The 16,015-nt window shown below is 49.2% G+C and overlaps 6 protein-coding genes across 6 annotated transcripts; 4 read left to right on the top strand and 2 right to left on the bottom strand.

The window, feature by feature from the left end:
* Nucleotides 1-47: 47 nt before the first annotated feature.
* On the top strand, nt 48-3,831 carry N7489_003038 (transcription initiation factor TFIID subunit TAF2; the record flags this gene model as incomplete). Its single annotated transcript, XM_056708793.1, has 2 exons — nt 48-2,351; nt 2,404-3,831. The coding sequence occupies 2 exons, from the start codon at nt 48-50 to the stop codon at nt 3,829-3,831; spliced, it is 3,732 nt and encodes a 1,243-aa protein (XP_056573095.1).
* A 434-nt stretch (nt 3,832-4,265) lies between these two features.
* N7489_003037 (putative small nuclear ribonucleoprotein SmG) lies at nt 4,266-4,753 on the bottom strand (the record flags this gene model as incomplete). The annotated part of the gene is made up of 4 exons (XM_056708792.1): nt 4,266-4,325; nt 4,386-4,460; nt 4,580-4,651; nt 4,724-4,753. The coding sequence occupies 4 exons, from the start codon at nt 4,751-4,753 to the stop codon at nt 4,266-4,268; spliced, it is 237 nt and encodes a 78-aa protein (XP_056573094.1).
* A 208-nt stretch (nt 4,754-4,961) lies between these two features.
* N7489_003036 (uncharacterized protein) lies at nt 4,962-6,259 on the top strand (the record flags this gene model as incomplete). The annotated part of the gene is made up of 2 exons (XM_056708791.1): nt 4,962-5,043; nt 5,121-6,259. The coding sequence occupies 2 exons, from the start codon at nt 4,962-4,964 to the stop codon at nt 6,257-6,259; spliced, it is 1,221 nt and encodes a 406-aa protein (XP_056573093.1).
* Nucleotides 6,260-10,092: 3,833 nt separating this feature from the next.
* Nucleotides 10,093-10,281, bottom strand: N7489_003035 (uncharacterized protein; the record flags this gene model as incomplete). The annotated part of the gene is made up of 1 exon (XM_056708790.1): nt 10,093-10,281. The coding sequence occupies one exon, from the start codon at nt 10,279-10,281 to the stop codon at nt 10,093-10,095; it is 189 nt and encodes a 62-aa protein (XP_056573092.1).
* A 1,868-nt stretch (nt 10,282-12,149) lies between these two features.
* On the top strand, nt 12,150-13,874 carry N7489_003034 (uncharacterized protein; the record flags this gene model as incomplete). Its single annotated transcript, XM_056708789.1, has 2 exons — nt 12,150-13,604; nt 13,665-13,874. The coding sequence occupies 2 exons, from the start codon at nt 12,150-12,152 to the stop codon at nt 13,872-13,874; spliced, it is 1,665 nt and encodes a 554-aa protein (XP_056573091.1).
* A 1,171-nt stretch (nt 13,875-15,045) lies between these two features.
* Nucleotides 15,046-16,010, top strand: N7489_003033 (ribonuclease H family protein; the record flags this gene model as incomplete). Its single annotated transcript, XM_056708788.1, has 2 exons — nt 15,046-15,313; nt 15,346-16,010. The coding sequence occupies 2 exons, from the start codon at nt 15,046-15,048 to the stop codon at nt 16,008-16,010; spliced, it is 933 nt and encodes a 310-aa protein (XP_056573090.1).
* Between the last annotated feature and the right edge of the window lie 5 nt (nt 16,011-16,015).

Below are 16,015 nucleotides of genomic sequence, written 5' to 3'. Positions count from 1 at the left end.
CTTCAAAGCGCTCCCCGCGCATCTCGTTACTGAGCAATCTTATCACGATGCCGGGTGTTGTCGAACTCCCCGTTGGTGCCGCGGCACGCCCGTTTGATCTGGGATTCAGTGTGGGACACCAGAAGGTCGAACTTGACGTTGATCTAGCTTCCAAAAGTCTCAGAGGAACCACGGAGATCACAGTTCACCCTCGCCGCCGAGACCTAGGTACAATCTGGTTGAATTTTCGACAAGGCGAGGTCAAGCACTTGAGCGTGAATGGCAAGCCTGCAACAACAAAATATGCTGATGAATACGATTCGCTACAACTGTACGGTGTACACTACCATGAACGATTGACGCCAAAGATCCACAACCTCTTGCAAACTCCCCCAAGACCTAACCTACCCATCACTATTCCAAAGGGCGTCCGCATCGAAGAACTCGATCCATCTTCGGCCGAGGCACAGGATCAAATTGCGCTACAATCTACTGTCGAAAATGTGGATGGCCCTGCGAGTGCCAGGGCGCCAGAAGCAAACCTTCCTCGCTTCACGGCTTTGACAGTGAAAATCGGATTTGTTATTGATAATATTCGGGACGGCTTACAATTTGTGGGCGTCGAGAATGGGGATCAACGCTACCCTCATGTCTACACTACCAATTCACTCGAGTCTGGTATCGGCTGTCCTTTATTCCCGTGCGTGGACGATATGTCCTCGCGATGTACCTGGGAGGTTTCCATCACATGTCCGAGTTCTCTTGGTGATGTTTTCAATCGGAAGAATCGAGATGCGTCCGGTGCAGCACCCCCATCCCGCTCAAAAGCGACAAGTCGCCAACTTTCTGCGGACGATGAGGGTCTTGACATGTCCGTGGTGTGCTCCGGCGACTTAACCGATGACATTGTCGATCCCAAAGACCATACTCGCAAAACAGTTTCGTTTGCGTCATATTCACCATTGGGAGCCTTGCAGATTGGGTTTGCCATTGGTCCATTCGAATATGTGAACCTGGCCGACTTCCGCGAAAGTGACCAGGATGAACAGCTTGGCCAAAATGCCATTCCTTTGCACGCATTCTGCCTCCCAGGTAGAGCCGACGAAGTTCAGAACAGCAGCTTCCCCATGGCTCAGGCGATTGACTTCTTCTCTTTGTCGTACGGGTCGTATCCATTCGGCAGTTACAAGATTTGTTTTGTCGACGATCTTCCAACTGATAGTCTCCCGATTGCGTGCATGTCAATCTGCAGCAGCCATCTGCTCTTCCCAGCCGAGATGATCGACCCCATGTATGAGTCTACTCGGGCTCAGGTGCACGGTCTGGCATGTCAGTGGACTGGAATCAACATTATTCCTGCCGAGCCCTCAGATACTTGGGTGACGGTTGGTGTGGCATGGTACATTACAGATACTTTCATGAGAAAGCTGTGCGGCAACAACGAATACCGTTTCAGATTGAAGCAGATGTCTGATCAAGTCTGCGATTTGGATTTTGAGCGCCCCTCGATATACGACATGGGTAACATTCTTAAGGTTGACCCCTCCGAATATCGCTTTGTTGCGTTGAAAGCGCCGTTGGTCTTGTTCATTCTAGATCGCCGACTGACCAAGGCGAGTGGTAAGGCCACGATGTCCCGCATTATCTCTCGACTTTTCTTGAACTCCCGCATGGGCGATATACCAAATGGAGCCGTTACCTCATCCCTGTTCCAGAAGACGTGTGAACGACTGGGTCACGCGAAATTAGACGTCTTTTTCCAGCAATGGGTCTACGGCGCGGGATGTCCACGATTCCAAGCGACCCAACGGTTCAACAAGAAGAAGCTCGTTGTTGAAATGATGATCAGACAGGTCCAATCTGAACCACAAGCCCCTCGCGATCTCCACAAAGATTCATTCTTGCGTGACGTGAAGGAAGAGGTCCAGCACGTCTACGCGGGCCCAGTTCAGCCGGTCTTCACAGGGTCGATGACCCTTCGGATTCACGAGGCAGACGGAACCCCTTATGAGCACATCGTTGAAATCAAGGAGGGGGTGACAAAGTTCGACATTCCATACAACACAAAGTACAAAAGGCTCAAACGCAACAAAAAGCAAAGGGAAAGGGCCGTGGCCTCGGGTGATGCCGAAGTTCAAGAGGATGTTCTACTTTACTGCCTGGGAGATGTGCTTCAAACCGAGGAAGAGACGCAGGCTTGGCGCTTGGCTGACTGGACGAAGGAGGACGAGGAACGGATGGGACAGGAATCCTATGAGTGGATCCGAATGGATGCAGACTTTGAGTGGATCTGCAAACTATCTCTCGGTATGCCAGGGTACATGTATCTCTCGCAGCTCCAGCAAGATCGAGATGTTGTGGCCCAGCTCGAGGTGAGTTATAATTGTTTTCAACGAGTGAAAAGCACGGTGCTAACATTCCCAGTCGCTACAATACATGGCTGCCCAACGAGAGCACCCTCTGATTTCCACCATATTTGTTCGCACACTCATGGATAGTCGATACTTCCATGGAATACGTTCCACAGCTGCGCGTGCCTTGGTAAAACATGCCAAAGATGAGGTTGATTGGATTGGACTGTATCATCTCGAGAAGGCGTTCCAGGAGCTTTTCTGTCTCCCGGGATCGCCCATGACTCGCTCGAACGACTTCTCTGACCGAGCGGCCTATATCCTCCAACAAGTCATCCCTGAGGCAATTTCTAAAGTTCGCGACAACAGTGGCAAAACCCCATTAAGGGTGAAGCGATTCCTCTTCGATAAACTCAAGTTCAATGACAACTCGAACAATGAGTACTCAGACAATTTCTATGTTGCCTCCTTGATGGAGTCTTTATGCCATGCCATGCTTGGTAAAAACGAGGCGCGGACGGATGAGGAATTGGATCACTTTGATATGGAACGTGTTCTCGAGGCTCAGGCCGAGGAACAACTGGACAAAGATGCCATCGCCGAGTTTGACCGTTATCGACGGATGGACGAATGGTCTAGCTCTTTCCAGAACCTTTACTCTCGAGCTGCTCTCAAATGCCAGGCGCAATTAATGCAAGCTAAAATGATCGACCTGGATTTGATGCGCTTCGTCCCGTATACCCGAGCAGGAACATATGACCTTCTCCGGATCCAAGCCTTCCAATGCTTGGTTGACCTCGATATTACCCAGAACCCGGAGCTTCTTCGATGGCTCATGTTCACATTGTCGGCCGACTCCTCAGCCTGGATACGCCACCAATCTCTACGTTTGCTAGGTCAGACCCTAGCGCAGATAGCTTTCGGTCGTCCTCAGGAAGCTGAAGCCGCCCAAACTGGTGGCTTGATCATCGAACAAGAATCCTCCACCCAAATCCGCCGAGATGACATCGCACGACGTCAAACCATTCCTGGTGCCATCGAAGCCCTGAAACGAGAGCTTGCTGGCGACGCATCTATGAAGGAATGCATGTGGGCAGCATGTAACTCACCGTGCATGGGCCTCTTGGAGCTGTCCGAGCTCACTGACCTTTGTCGTACGCTGTACGATCCAATCACCTCTAAACTCGTGCGGATGAAACTTCCTCGATATTGGAGTGTGCAGAATCAAGGTCATGGCAAGTTACGTTTCTACCGATCTACCAAAGCCCGCATTGGTCCGTCTTCGAAGCGCAAGCGCGAGGACCAGGGCATGCACGCACCCTCATCAACCCGTATTACGTTCAAGCAGTCCAAAACTGGCATGGCTCCAGGAACCCCAACTCCCAACAATCTCCCGAAAATCCACATTCCCAGACCATCACCTGCGCAAAGCGCAACTCCCAAACCGTCTGCCACATCTACGCCCAAGCTGAAGATCAAGTTTGGTGGTCGACCAACATGAATATCCAACGTTGTTCCTTCGAATATCACATGTAATTTATCCTTATCTTTTTATTATTGCCTCCCTTTGCCATCGGCTCAGACAGGAGAATGGAACCAAAGCATGGTCACAGGCGCGATGTCGATTCAGCTTTATCTTCTGATTTCAATACCAGCTAGCTGTGCCTTATATTCATCCCCCATGATAGATTTCCAGTCCAAGTGTAGTCAGTCAGAGAGTCATTGGGATAGCCATAGTAGTCTATATGGGCCCTGGCAAACGAGCAGAAGAAAATAGAACAGAAAAAAGGTTTTGATTGTTCCCATAAGAGAAACCGACCCAGAAACTCCCAGTAGCATTAGATCTTTTCCCAGCACTCGGTGATAGAGTGGTGCCTATGTGCGTGCCCCTTCAGTCAAAAGAAACGTCGTAGATCGTGTGTGTAGATTTGTGGCTTATTTATCGGTAATGCGCTCAAGGGCCTCGAGCATCACGACTGAGTTACCGCGAATGACCTGATAAATAAGTATCCGTTAGCGCTGTTCTTGACACTCGTCCATAGCAATTGAACCTACGCTCATGCCGATGGGAACCTTCTCTCCGCCCTCCTTCTCCTCGAATGCCTCATCCAGAACAATGTTCATGAAGACCTGTGCGAAAGCATCGTTAGTTATTCCGCGCTTGTTCGGTACCGTCATCCTCCCATTGTCGACGCCCAGGGAGGAGTGCTTCAACACGGTAAAATCCGGGGCAGGGGGTGTAGACATACATCGTAACCTCGAAGGATACCAATGACTTTGCGGTTGCCGTTCAGTTGGCAGAAGACCCGCTTCTCCATGTACTGCAGAAAACACACGACGTCAGCAGAGATCTCGGGACAAAAAAGAGCGCACGTAGTAAGAGGACCACTAACCTTCTTCAGTTCAGGCTGAGCTTGAGGCATATTGGGCGATTTGGTTGGGTATCTTGGGGTTTGGCAAGATTCAGGTCACCGCGGTGGCTTTGGGAGTTTGGTGCAAGCTGTGCCGGGGAAATGATATTCCGGATATGAGATATGCGATAAGAGCTGCCAGCTCTCAAGTTCATACGCTCACGCCACCAACTTGCATCACTTTGTTTCCGTCTTATTTGGTCGCTTGGTAGTTGCAAATATGAGCTCCAAATTTGCCAATCGCAGAAAGCCTCGCAAGATTGGTGGCGATGATGAGGAGGACGATGGAGGCGCTGCCTCAGGTATGTGGGCCGGGATTACTTTTTTTCTACCCTACATATTCGCCTACAGAGATCGAAGCTAACATGGGGGTTGGCAGAGCCTGTCGTTAAGCGCCCAGCTGCTTCGAAACCCAAGCATAAATCCAAATTGCAGCTATCCTTTGGCCCCGGCACGTCAATGACCGATGGAGACCAAGAGAGCGAAGTAGTCCTACCGAAGCGCCACGGTCTAGGGCGCAAGGCAATGGAAAGGAGCGCCGGTCGAATTCCTTCAGTTTCTGCGCGACTCGGTCAAGACCAAGACCGGCCTACCTATAACCATGACTATTTGAAAGAACTTCGCGATTCTACGCCTTCAACACCAAAAACAGTTACCGATGACGAAACCAGCAAGGCTGTGGATGTTGCAGCTAAATTCGGTGAGGTTATGACTGTTTCAGGACAGTCACACATCCCCAGCGAAGCCGAGATCCGGGAGAAAAAGGCCCGACGCGCACGCCTGGCTATGGAACATGGTGCGGGTGAGGATGAGTTCATTTCATTGGACATCAACAATGCAGCCGACACCGATGACTGGGATGCGGTTGTGCGAGGAGAGAAAGAAGTCAAAGAAGACACAAGACTGGTTCGGGACGATGAGGACTTCGCGGAAGGGGAGGAGTTCTTCACGGAGGATGGCAAGATGGCGCTGGGGCGAAAGGCAGAGCGCGAGAAGAAGCGGAAGGAGCGTGAAGCAATGCGTGACCTGATTGAGGATGCCGAGGGTATCTCCGATGAAGACGATTCCGACTTGGAGGAAAAGGCTGCCTATGAAGCCGCTCAGGTTCATGCTGCCATGGGTCGTGGACAGTCCGGTGGTATTGATCGTCCGAAAACTCCACCCAAGGTGACATCTCTTCCACGACTGGCTAGCAGTTTTGAAAGATTGCGCACATCTCTAGCTTCCATGGAAGTGTCGAAAACACGGATGATCAGCCGGATGGAGGAATTGAGAAAGGAGAAGGCAGATATCGCAGTTCGTGAGGTGGAGATCCAGGCGATGATCAAAGAAGCTGGCGACAACTATGAGCGACTCAAGAAGGAAGCTGGTGTTGATTCGAACGCAAAGATCGACGCTGCCAATGGGGCTCTGGAAAAGTCCCGAGGATTGGAAAGCATTGGTGCTCCTGTCCCTGTCCCGGTAAGAGATTCCTCCATGTCGGATTCCTCGGATTCCAGCTTCGAGGATTCTTCATAACTCTTCCCTGGTTGCACCTGTACGTACTTCCCCAGCCGGGGTGCTCAGCTTCACCTCGGTCATTACTCGATTCCCTTGCATCGTCTTCGTGGAGTCTTCCTTGTTTCTTTTGATACCCAATGAACGAGTTATGTGTTGTATTTCTACTTCCATTCGCCTGCCCTTAAGTTCATTACCTTGTTGTACTCGGAGCGAGCTACAGATTAGTTACTATCGAAATATTGTGGCCATCAGAAGGCTTGCGGTGATGCGAAGCCTATCGAGAGTGCTCCAACTTTGGAACCGATTTTGCACCCCATTAGGTACTCCGCGCTATCCCAACATATCTGCCACCACTAGCAGTTGTCATGGGTGAATTTATGTCAACGGGAACCCGCCTTAGCACACAATACCCAAATGCAGATTTTGGGCCATTACAATCACTTGTCTTAATACTTTGCGGGGAATGCCATTGCCAGCTCTTCAGTGCGCAATCAACATGCGCAATCAACGGGGCTCCCAGGCCAACTAAACTTGGTAATGAAGCCAAACGCACATGGTGTTTCTAGACAGCTGGGCCCCTCTAGTAAGCGAAACTGTCCACCTTCAGGGCATGGATGTCAACTCGTCTGGCCAAGATTAAGCTCGTTGGGCACTCATGCGACTTCACCGTTATATGTGCCCTGCCGCTCTGCACACGACCAAGGCTATTATGAAGCTTCTGTCTTCAACGCAGGATGACTTTGCTACACGCATTGATGACATTACGTGTCAGATTGCTCCTTGTGGGCCGCATACGCTTGACCTTCAACGTCTAATACCAGGCCCTCACTGGTGAACTTCGCACTTTGCTCAATCATCCTCCAGCCAGTCACCTCCTCTCGCAAGCCGTGCTGTACGTTTTGAAGTTGAGATGTGGACGGCTAAAGGGGCTTCTTGCATTCCCTAGGAATTGGATTCCACGGCGTCCGCTTCAATGGCCGCGTGGAGCTTATGCTGATCATCATTGGAGAAATGGTTTTTTGGTCACTCGAATTGCTAAAAAGACGGTGCAGCCGGCCGGGTGCACATCTCTCCGTTTGTATGTGGTTTTCTCCTATTCTTTGTACTTTAAGAATCTCTCTCTTTACATCCCACCAGCCAATACCCCTGGAAGTCATTTTCTCCCTTGTTTCAGGCTTCCAAGTGGGCAATTGAGGGGAATCGAAACTTTTGGGCTCTACTTACCCAATGCACATACCTCTAGATGGTTCAACTTCCTAGCTATATCTCGAACATCCAATGTCCTGATTACCGTCCGCATTCATACTGAGAGCTATAATGTCGAGTAGTCTGATGTTGCCAAAGACCATTTTATTTCCAGTGGCTCACTGAGGTATTCTATTGGTCCGAGATCGCTATCCCTGACCTGAATGGGCCTATGCCTTCAGTTGGATCCCATAATAGATAGCAACATGACTTGGTTAAGTTAATCGCCTAGGTACTCGGGCCACGTCAGTATTCCAGTCCTCCATGGATTGACTGAATTTGACGGGCTTTGGTCTTATTCCGCAGATGTATTGGATAACTATAAGAAGGCACTTCCGAATAGTCCGCAAGCTAGCAGAGAGATGGTTCGATGTCTTTCCGTGTATCGAGTTAAGGATGTAAATACACTTTTCTATCCACTCGTGTATATATATATATATGAAGGGACTAACCGTTTTCTGGCTTACGAACGCGGGCTATTTGAAAAGATCAGGCCCATGTCGACCACTCCAAGCTAAAGCGTTTCCAATTGAGCTTTCTGCTCAATCATATTTCAGGATTTGTTAGGTAGCAGTCCACGGTGGAGAACATGTCCGAGAGTCCCAAAATAAATAAAAGTCTCAATAGTAAATAGCCCACGAATTATTTTGTAGGACTATAAGACGTCAGCCGTAGTACTTTAGCTTTGGAACTGTATTTATATATTTGACAATGCGGTTCCCATCCAGGCGAACTAGGGTCTGAGAGACGTCCAAAGAGCACGGCTAGTGATATATTTTCCAGAAGCACCACAATATTGGCATTGTTATATATCCTGCAACCTATTCACAAGACACGAGTGAGGGTGGGCTTCCTATGTCTCGCTCTCTTTTATTGTACTCTTCAAATTGCAGCACTGAACTGGCAGACACCACGGCATTCTCCATCTATATCTGCACATAGGTGACAAATCTGTATACAACCTTTACTCCAACTGCTTACTGTTGTATTCCGTAGATAATAAAGGGAGAGAATACTGTGTTAACATCCACCAGTTTCTGGAGATATGTTAAGCTAGCTAGATTTTCATGTTTTTATATATTTCGAATTGTGGCTAACTTACCTGTATTTCTCATTTTAGTCTCTATTGATCTATTGATGTAGTTTGCACTATAGTCCTTGTTGCTCCATCTGTTGTCCCAATGTCTCATTGCCTTCCACCAGCATTTTCTAGATGCCTACTCTATATTCCAGTCTTTCACCTCCCCGACGAGATTGCACGCCTCGACTGTGAGACTGCAAACTGGCCATACTCCTCGTTGACCGACTCTTTGACTGGTTGACATCCCGGGAGGACGCAGCTGGCCGACGGAAGCGGGAATGCGACGGGGAGTTCAAACGTCTGGCCTCTGCGCCGGGGATGGTAATGCCTGACTCCCTCTCTACCAGCAAATGTGCTCTCAAGGGACTCTAAAGGGGTTCTTGGTTTAGTAGTAGATATTATGTTATTCCACTGCCCCGACACCTTCTTGTGGTATTTTTCCCTGCTTGCACGCGATTAAGATATGGGAATGGGTTAATATATTACGCTCCTTGTCAATGTTAATTGTAAAGCAATCCTTCCATCGATTCAGAGAGAGAAACTACTAACTCTATCCACCGATCAAGGTCTGACCCAGCAATAACATCTCCCCGACACCTCATGGACCACTGGACGAACTATTACAGGCTCTAGGCGCGACAATTTGAAATATCCGGCTGTAAAAATCCCGCATGTCTCCCGAAACCTTCGGTGGGATATAGAATTTGTGAAACAGAAGCTGACATTGTGTCACAATATGTCCTTTTAACTGGGAGTTGCTAGCGCAGTAACCGCCACAGTGCATAGCTACATGCCAGCAAGTCATGACCTGGAATATAGTAGGCTGAATGTTCCTCCCACCTCTGAATCAAGTCCTATGTCTCATTTAGAAACCCAGAATCCTAGTCTGCCAATAAGTAAGGTCTCTATTAGGAAGGAGTTGAGTCCTAAATTGTGGGCAGTGAAGATTCCCCAGCTTCTATGTCTCAACCTCAAAACTATCCGCTGTTGTATTTCTGTTTTTAGCCCTACAAGTCAGCTTAACCCGGTCTACTCACATTTGCCAGAAATAAGATATAGACTACGCTAAAGCACACACTAAAGTCCCTACCCATAACCCCGGTATCCGGGACGCCCGAGCCCTAATTCAACCAATCAACCACCCAAAGACAACCAACAGGCTGCCGAGAGACTCCTTTCAAATTAGACAACACCAACCTCTTTTTGCTTTTTTGGACAGGTCCTTTTTCGAGCCTGCTTTGGTTCTCCACTGATCATCCCTAGGTCCACTGTTCGTATCGACATTCCTGTCTGTTTCCATCCCATTCCCCAGATTTGTTTCAGATTCTAATGCTTGCTGCCTGACATACAGAATAGATCACTGGGTACTGGTGTCCATAGAATAATGAATAATGAGATCCACAAATATGATCTGCATATGCGGAACATCAAGCCTAGCGGTCGATCCAGCACCTAGAACCTGTAAATGGCCAAAACCCACTACGGCAGCAACTCCATAGACATGTAACACCAACAGAACATTGCTTCAAACAAAGGAAATTCCCTCGGAGCGTTCCCACAGGATCAGGAGTTGAGGTACTCCCCCCTTCTTAGAGGATCGGACGGAACCTTTGCGCGTTCGTGCTGCTGCAGGCTCGTTTTCGATCTTTCCGGTTTCAACGCCACCTAGGCCACCCCAGCGGTTGTTAAAGAAGCTTCTTTTGAATAGGCCCATTTCTAGGACGGTGGGGGTCCGGGGAAAAGGGGCCCGGAGGTTTTTGTTAAGGTTACGTTTATTTATATTTCTCTCGGCAGTTGTGCACGTTAGCCGCCTATTTTATTATGGCCATTCAATCCATCTGAACATGATTTTACTCTATTAATTGACCCAACAGAAAGTCTCCTGGTTATAACCTTGTCAATCTGCAATGCTTAATCTCATAGGGCCTTTAATGAACTCATGCTGGCTCAACAAACCCCTGTATTGGACGCTAGAGCCTCAAAAGACTAGATAGGTCACGTCTGCCGGCAAATCCTCTCAACCAGCCTCCAACTAGGGAATCTGTTCTACCGCTATCCTGTTTATTTTGCTTTTTCTCAAGCAGGTTGGATCAGGCCCGTTGCTGTGAATGGCCCGGATGCCACTTAGCCTTCCCCAGAGGCTCTCTGCGGCTACCCGCTCAGGATGGAACATTCCAAAACTGCCCGAGCCACTGCCAAGTCATGGAGCCTTAGAGGTTTTGTTGACCAGGTAGGCCTGCAGACGGATGCATAGCCCTAGTTAGGGTTGTACATAGTGGAGATCAGCGGTGTCCGCGGCACCCTATGCTAGGACCGTTGCCAACGGGGAGGCTGTTCCGGGGCCAATTCACCCAGCCCTTAGTACGAGATAAAAGGCAGATACAGAGGGAGAAAAAACAAACATTGAACGGAGATATATTGACTTGGTCTTAACGGCCGGGAGCGAAGACCTTCAGGAAGCCGTCGAGAATACAACCCATCCACTATTCGCTCCCGTTTCAGCTTTCCTAGACATACATTCGCTTCCCACAGGATCGAGGCTAAATCAAGACATAACGCTAGACAATAGGGAAAAGATCTGAAACGCTCGGTAAGTGGATCATGGACATACCGGGGTCCAGTTCCAGACCTGGGATTTCTGAGCTGGCTAGGGTACAGAAACCCTTGAGTGCCAACCCATGTCTATATTTCTCTTTGTTTCTCCTTTTCTTTTCCCTAGACGCCTAGAACAGTCCGAGATCCTTCCTGTTCATCTAGCAATGGCACGGGCCTCAATTGAGATTAAACGGGCCGAGAGGTTGAAATGAGCTGGAATGATAGACATGGTTCATCTGTGGTTTGATCAATTTATGCTGTCTATTAAAGGACCCGATACTAACTCTCCGCCTTCTACTACATCGATATAAACTTAATGCCATTTCATCCCGTATCCTCGACCTCCAACTTTTACACTGTCTCTCAAACAATCTCTCCGTCTTAGCAACCAGCAACCTGGAATATCAACCCGACAGCAATCTAGAGCTTCACCTCCTTTCTCTTAACGGTTCAATTGCAGACAGATCTGAGACCGCATTGCGTTCAACGGCTCGACTTACAACCCAATCCCCACCAAAACCAATCTCTCAAAAGCCACACAAAACAGTGCTATCTCGAAATATAACCGCTGCTTAAGAGTCATTTAGGGCTTGTCTACTCATTTACAGCTATCCAAAGAGGATTTGCATTGCCTATCACTTACAGAATTGCCTATTGGTAATCAACTGCGTGCTATCATATACATACGGTAAGTGATGCCCAATCACCCCAGACTGTTCTGGTGAAACCTCTCCATATATAGCAAAGCGCTAACCTCTCCTAACGGTCAACCCTGCAGCTCTCCTCGAATTATCCACATTATATCCGGTGTGCACTGCTTGACAAAGAGGAAATCTCCGGGATAGCGGTAGTCCACACCCAGCGACAACCCGCGTACAACACTCGCCAGCAATTGCGGTGAAGTGTGGAAGACGATATCTCGTCTATCACTGGTCAATATCATTTTTAATATTTTTAATATTTTTTTTCTCTGCATCTGAGTTGGATATGGCGGACGTGCTGGCTATTCCTGGGGTGCCGAAGCCATGGATGGCACATCCCAAGGACTACACTGATGCGTCGCGCGATATTATAACCGCATATGCGTCGGGTTTCCTGGAGATCTCAGACGCGATTGATAATCAACTCTCTCCTTCCCACACTGGCTGGTATTCACTCTTCTGCCCCTCCACCTCAGATTCCGAGCTGGACTCCCATTTGCTGCAACGCCCTTCCCCAAAGACTCAGACACAACATCCTCAAAAATTTGCTGGAACCATGCTAAACCAGAACCGTTTGCTGGGGCAACCCATGCGTCTCATGGATGACCGGGGACATTACATGCCTCTCCAGGTGGAAGACCCTCGCGTGGCTCCGTATTCGCAGAGCGGGTCTCCATTCACGGTACAGCTTGACATCAACAGCACTCTTTCAAGCAACGGAAGCACTTATTGTGAATCTGACCTTGAGTCACTTGAGCGCTTTGAGGAGCCCTTCACCTCTCAGAGTGCGGAGACACACGCCGGGCTTGTTCACCCAGCACCACGCAACAACATGTTCGTGGCAGCTAGCAATTCCTTCCTCTCGGGCACCGAGGAAACGCCTTCTCTCTCATCCTTTGAAGTACCAAATATCCCACGGGACGAGCAGGCCTTCTCCGGAACTCAATTCAATGTGTCAAACCCAAACCCAAACACCGCCAACTACCCTATGAACACACACATCGGCCGTCACCCACATACCACATATCTCACGCCATCCTTCGCCGCTGCACATGCAAAGTCTGGGATATTTGGCCAGGTTATGCAATGGGGTGCTTGTCAACCAGTCAACACAACTGATATCTGGTATCCTACTCGTGACCCCATTGGCCTATCAGAGAGCAGCTGGCACAACAACGGTTATAGCGCACCTTGGCCCGTCACGAATGCATACACTTTGCCAGGCGACTGCAATGAACCTGAGTCTGAAGTCTACAAACCCACCCATGGACTCCCTATGGCTCCCTTTGGACCTGCGACTATGAATGCAGGCCCAACCGGGCCCATGAGCCACTTTTCGCCCATGTCAACTCCGGGAACCTTCGTCACTTCAAGTAAATCACCTCAGTGCCAACCCACCTTGCAACCAGTGTACGTTCCAAACGGGCACGGCACAGATTTTGCCTCCCCGGACCAGAAACCCGCAAACAGTCTCAGTCCATCCTTCTCCGCCTCAAGCAATGAAGAGGGACGATCTCCGCAGCAAAGCGGAGAAGAGCAAGGCAGCGTTGAGTCAAGTGTGCACTACAGCAACAATAGGGACGCATTCCTCATTGATTGCAAGCGCCGCGGTCTATCATACAAGGATATCAAGCGATTGGGCGGGTTCAAGGAGGCGGAGTCTACACTGCGAGGCCGATACCGTACCCTCACCAAGTCTAAAGACCAACGGGTGCGGAAGCCCAGATGGCAAGACCAGGATGTGAGTTGAGAATACTTCTTTTTCTACTGAGTTGTCCATTCTAACGTGCCTTTTTAATAGATCCGACTGCTCTGCCAGGCCGTCACCATTCACGCAGAAAACCCCGACACTTACAGCTCGCTGCCCAATGCTAGCATGAGCATGAGTGAGCCACCGAAGGTTTCCTGGAAGAAGGTTGCTGAATATATCTGGGCAAAAGGGGGATCTTATCATTTTGGCAATGCTACCTGCAAGAAGAAATGGTATGAGATCCACAACATCACGCTTTGATTCGATCTTTGGATCAATGCCATCAATACCCTTAAGGTTAAGGGCATATCTGTTTCTTTTCCTTCTTGTCTTTGGGCTGGCCGGTAGCCGGTGATTCGAACGGCGAGAAGTCGCGAGCCCTCTCTTTACAAGTTAGAACCCGGCCATCAAGCAGCATGGGCCTTGCTTTGATGCGAGAGATCAACGGCCGTGGCAACACAACTGAGTCTCAACATTTCTTTTCGCAATTCCAGAGCCCCAAATCATCTCAATCCTGATAACAGAGAGGCAAGGCATGGGCCGGCGTGTTCGCATGAGCAGAACACGAACACTCAAGTTCGGTAGCACCGCGCCCTTTCAATATCTTTGTCTTAAATTCATTTGCCTAGCTAGCATTTTCATATGCTGGACTATCATCATGAATATTCTTCTTTGCTTCTTTATTCCGTATACATCTCCTTATACTCAGCACTTAGTCTGTTTAGCTGATCAACGCACTAAGACCTCTTTTCATTTCTTTTTCACTATGAGTCCAGCTTCACTTCAATGACAGCTCATCTGTATATAATCGTGGAATATAGCCACACGGTGGAATATACCTGTCTTCTTCCATGCAGCAAAATATCATATTAGTTGTGGTATCCTTATAGTCCACCTAGGCTCACTTTCCCCTCATCAGCCGACCCCTGCTGGGTAAAAAGCAGATTGTTTATTCGACATCATTTCAGATTCTCATCAGAATCTCCGGTTGACCACACACGATGCTACAATTCTGAGCCATCGATGTTGGCACTAACTAGAGATAAAGGCTCATAGATCGGTTGGAACTGCAAAGCCACCCGAGTCGATACCCCTGAAGCAAACAGAGGGTCTCGTTTATATTGTCCACCTTATATCATAAAGGTTGGTCAGGCTCATTAGCATCTTCCCCAATCTTGCGTCCGTTCTCACACTCTCATTCTCCCAACTCCCCCTCCTCGCAGCTCTCATTGCTCAGCATCAACCTCTCGCGTCGAATCTTGGTTTGAGTCCCTCCCCCTCCCCAAATGACCAAGTTCTCCGACTACTATCCAATAAACATCGCTAACTCGATTACTGTGATAGGTAAAATGAACAATAATCCATCCCTCAACGCAAACAGGTTCCGTCATCGGGGCCGGCCCCCTACGAAGTTCTCGAGGAACACGGGATCATGTTAGAGCCACGGAAGGCTTATGTCGCCTTCCCTGAAGTCTCTCTGCTTGGCCAACGCGTGGACGCCTTCGGCATGAGCACACCCGAGGCAAAAATTAAGGCTATCGCTAGCCTGACTTTTCCACGCACGCTCCGCCAACTGGAGACCTACCTCGGGATGACGGGTGCCTTGCGACAATACGTTCCGATGTACGCGAAAAAATCCGAGCCGCTCCAGATCCGGAAAACGGAGCTCCTACGAGGGAGCCCTATCAAGGGCCGCCCACGTAGAGACTGGTCACTACGCACGGCATAGCAGATCCCACCGAAAAGGAGTTGGCGTCGTTCGACGCTATCCAGGCAGTATTTCAAGACCCACAGTGGCTTGCACATTGGGATCGAACCCGCCGTCTGTATTTCGATATTGATGCTTCCCAGGAAGGAGGGCATGGCGCCATGGTATTTCACATCAAACGCGAGTACACGCATTCTAATATGAAACAGCCTCCTCCATCCACAGCGGTTGAACCGATCATGTTCCTGAGCCGGGTTTTGACGCCAGCAGAAAAACATTATTGGGCAACGGAGTTAGAGATCTCTTGCTTGGTGTGGGTAGTCCGCAAGATTCGGCATATGGTCGAAGCGGCCCCGGATGATCTCACACCTGTGGCGTACACAGACCACATCGCTACAATCAACTTGGCAACCTCGCTCTCCTCTGCATCGCCGGACCGCCTGAACCTGCGTGGACAACTGATTGAAAGAATTCTTCGACTAAGAGACCAGATTGAGCGACGTAACCAGCTGGCAGATAGTGGACAATCAAACACTGAGCTACTTGATGCCCTATCTGCCGGTATCAGGTTTGAGACCATTATAATTGAATTCTCGATTTGGGATGTCCATGACGACGCCGACAAATGTCTCCTCATCGACGTGTTTCACACCATGATTGGACCCTTCCAAAGACAAACGTCTCGCTAAAGAGT

The sequence above is a fragment of the Penicillium chrysogenum genome (assembly GCF_028827035.1).
Source record: "Penicillium chrysogenum strain IBT 35668 chromosome Unknown utg000001l_segment0_segment0, whole genome shotgun sequence".
Taxonomy (NCBI): domain Eukaryota; kingdom Fungi; phylum Ascomycota; class Eurotiomycetes; order Eurotiales; family Aspergillaceae; genus Penicillium; species Penicillium chrysogenum.
Note: the sequence above shows the minus strand (reverse complement) of the source record. Positions and strands in the feature narration are given on the sequence as shown.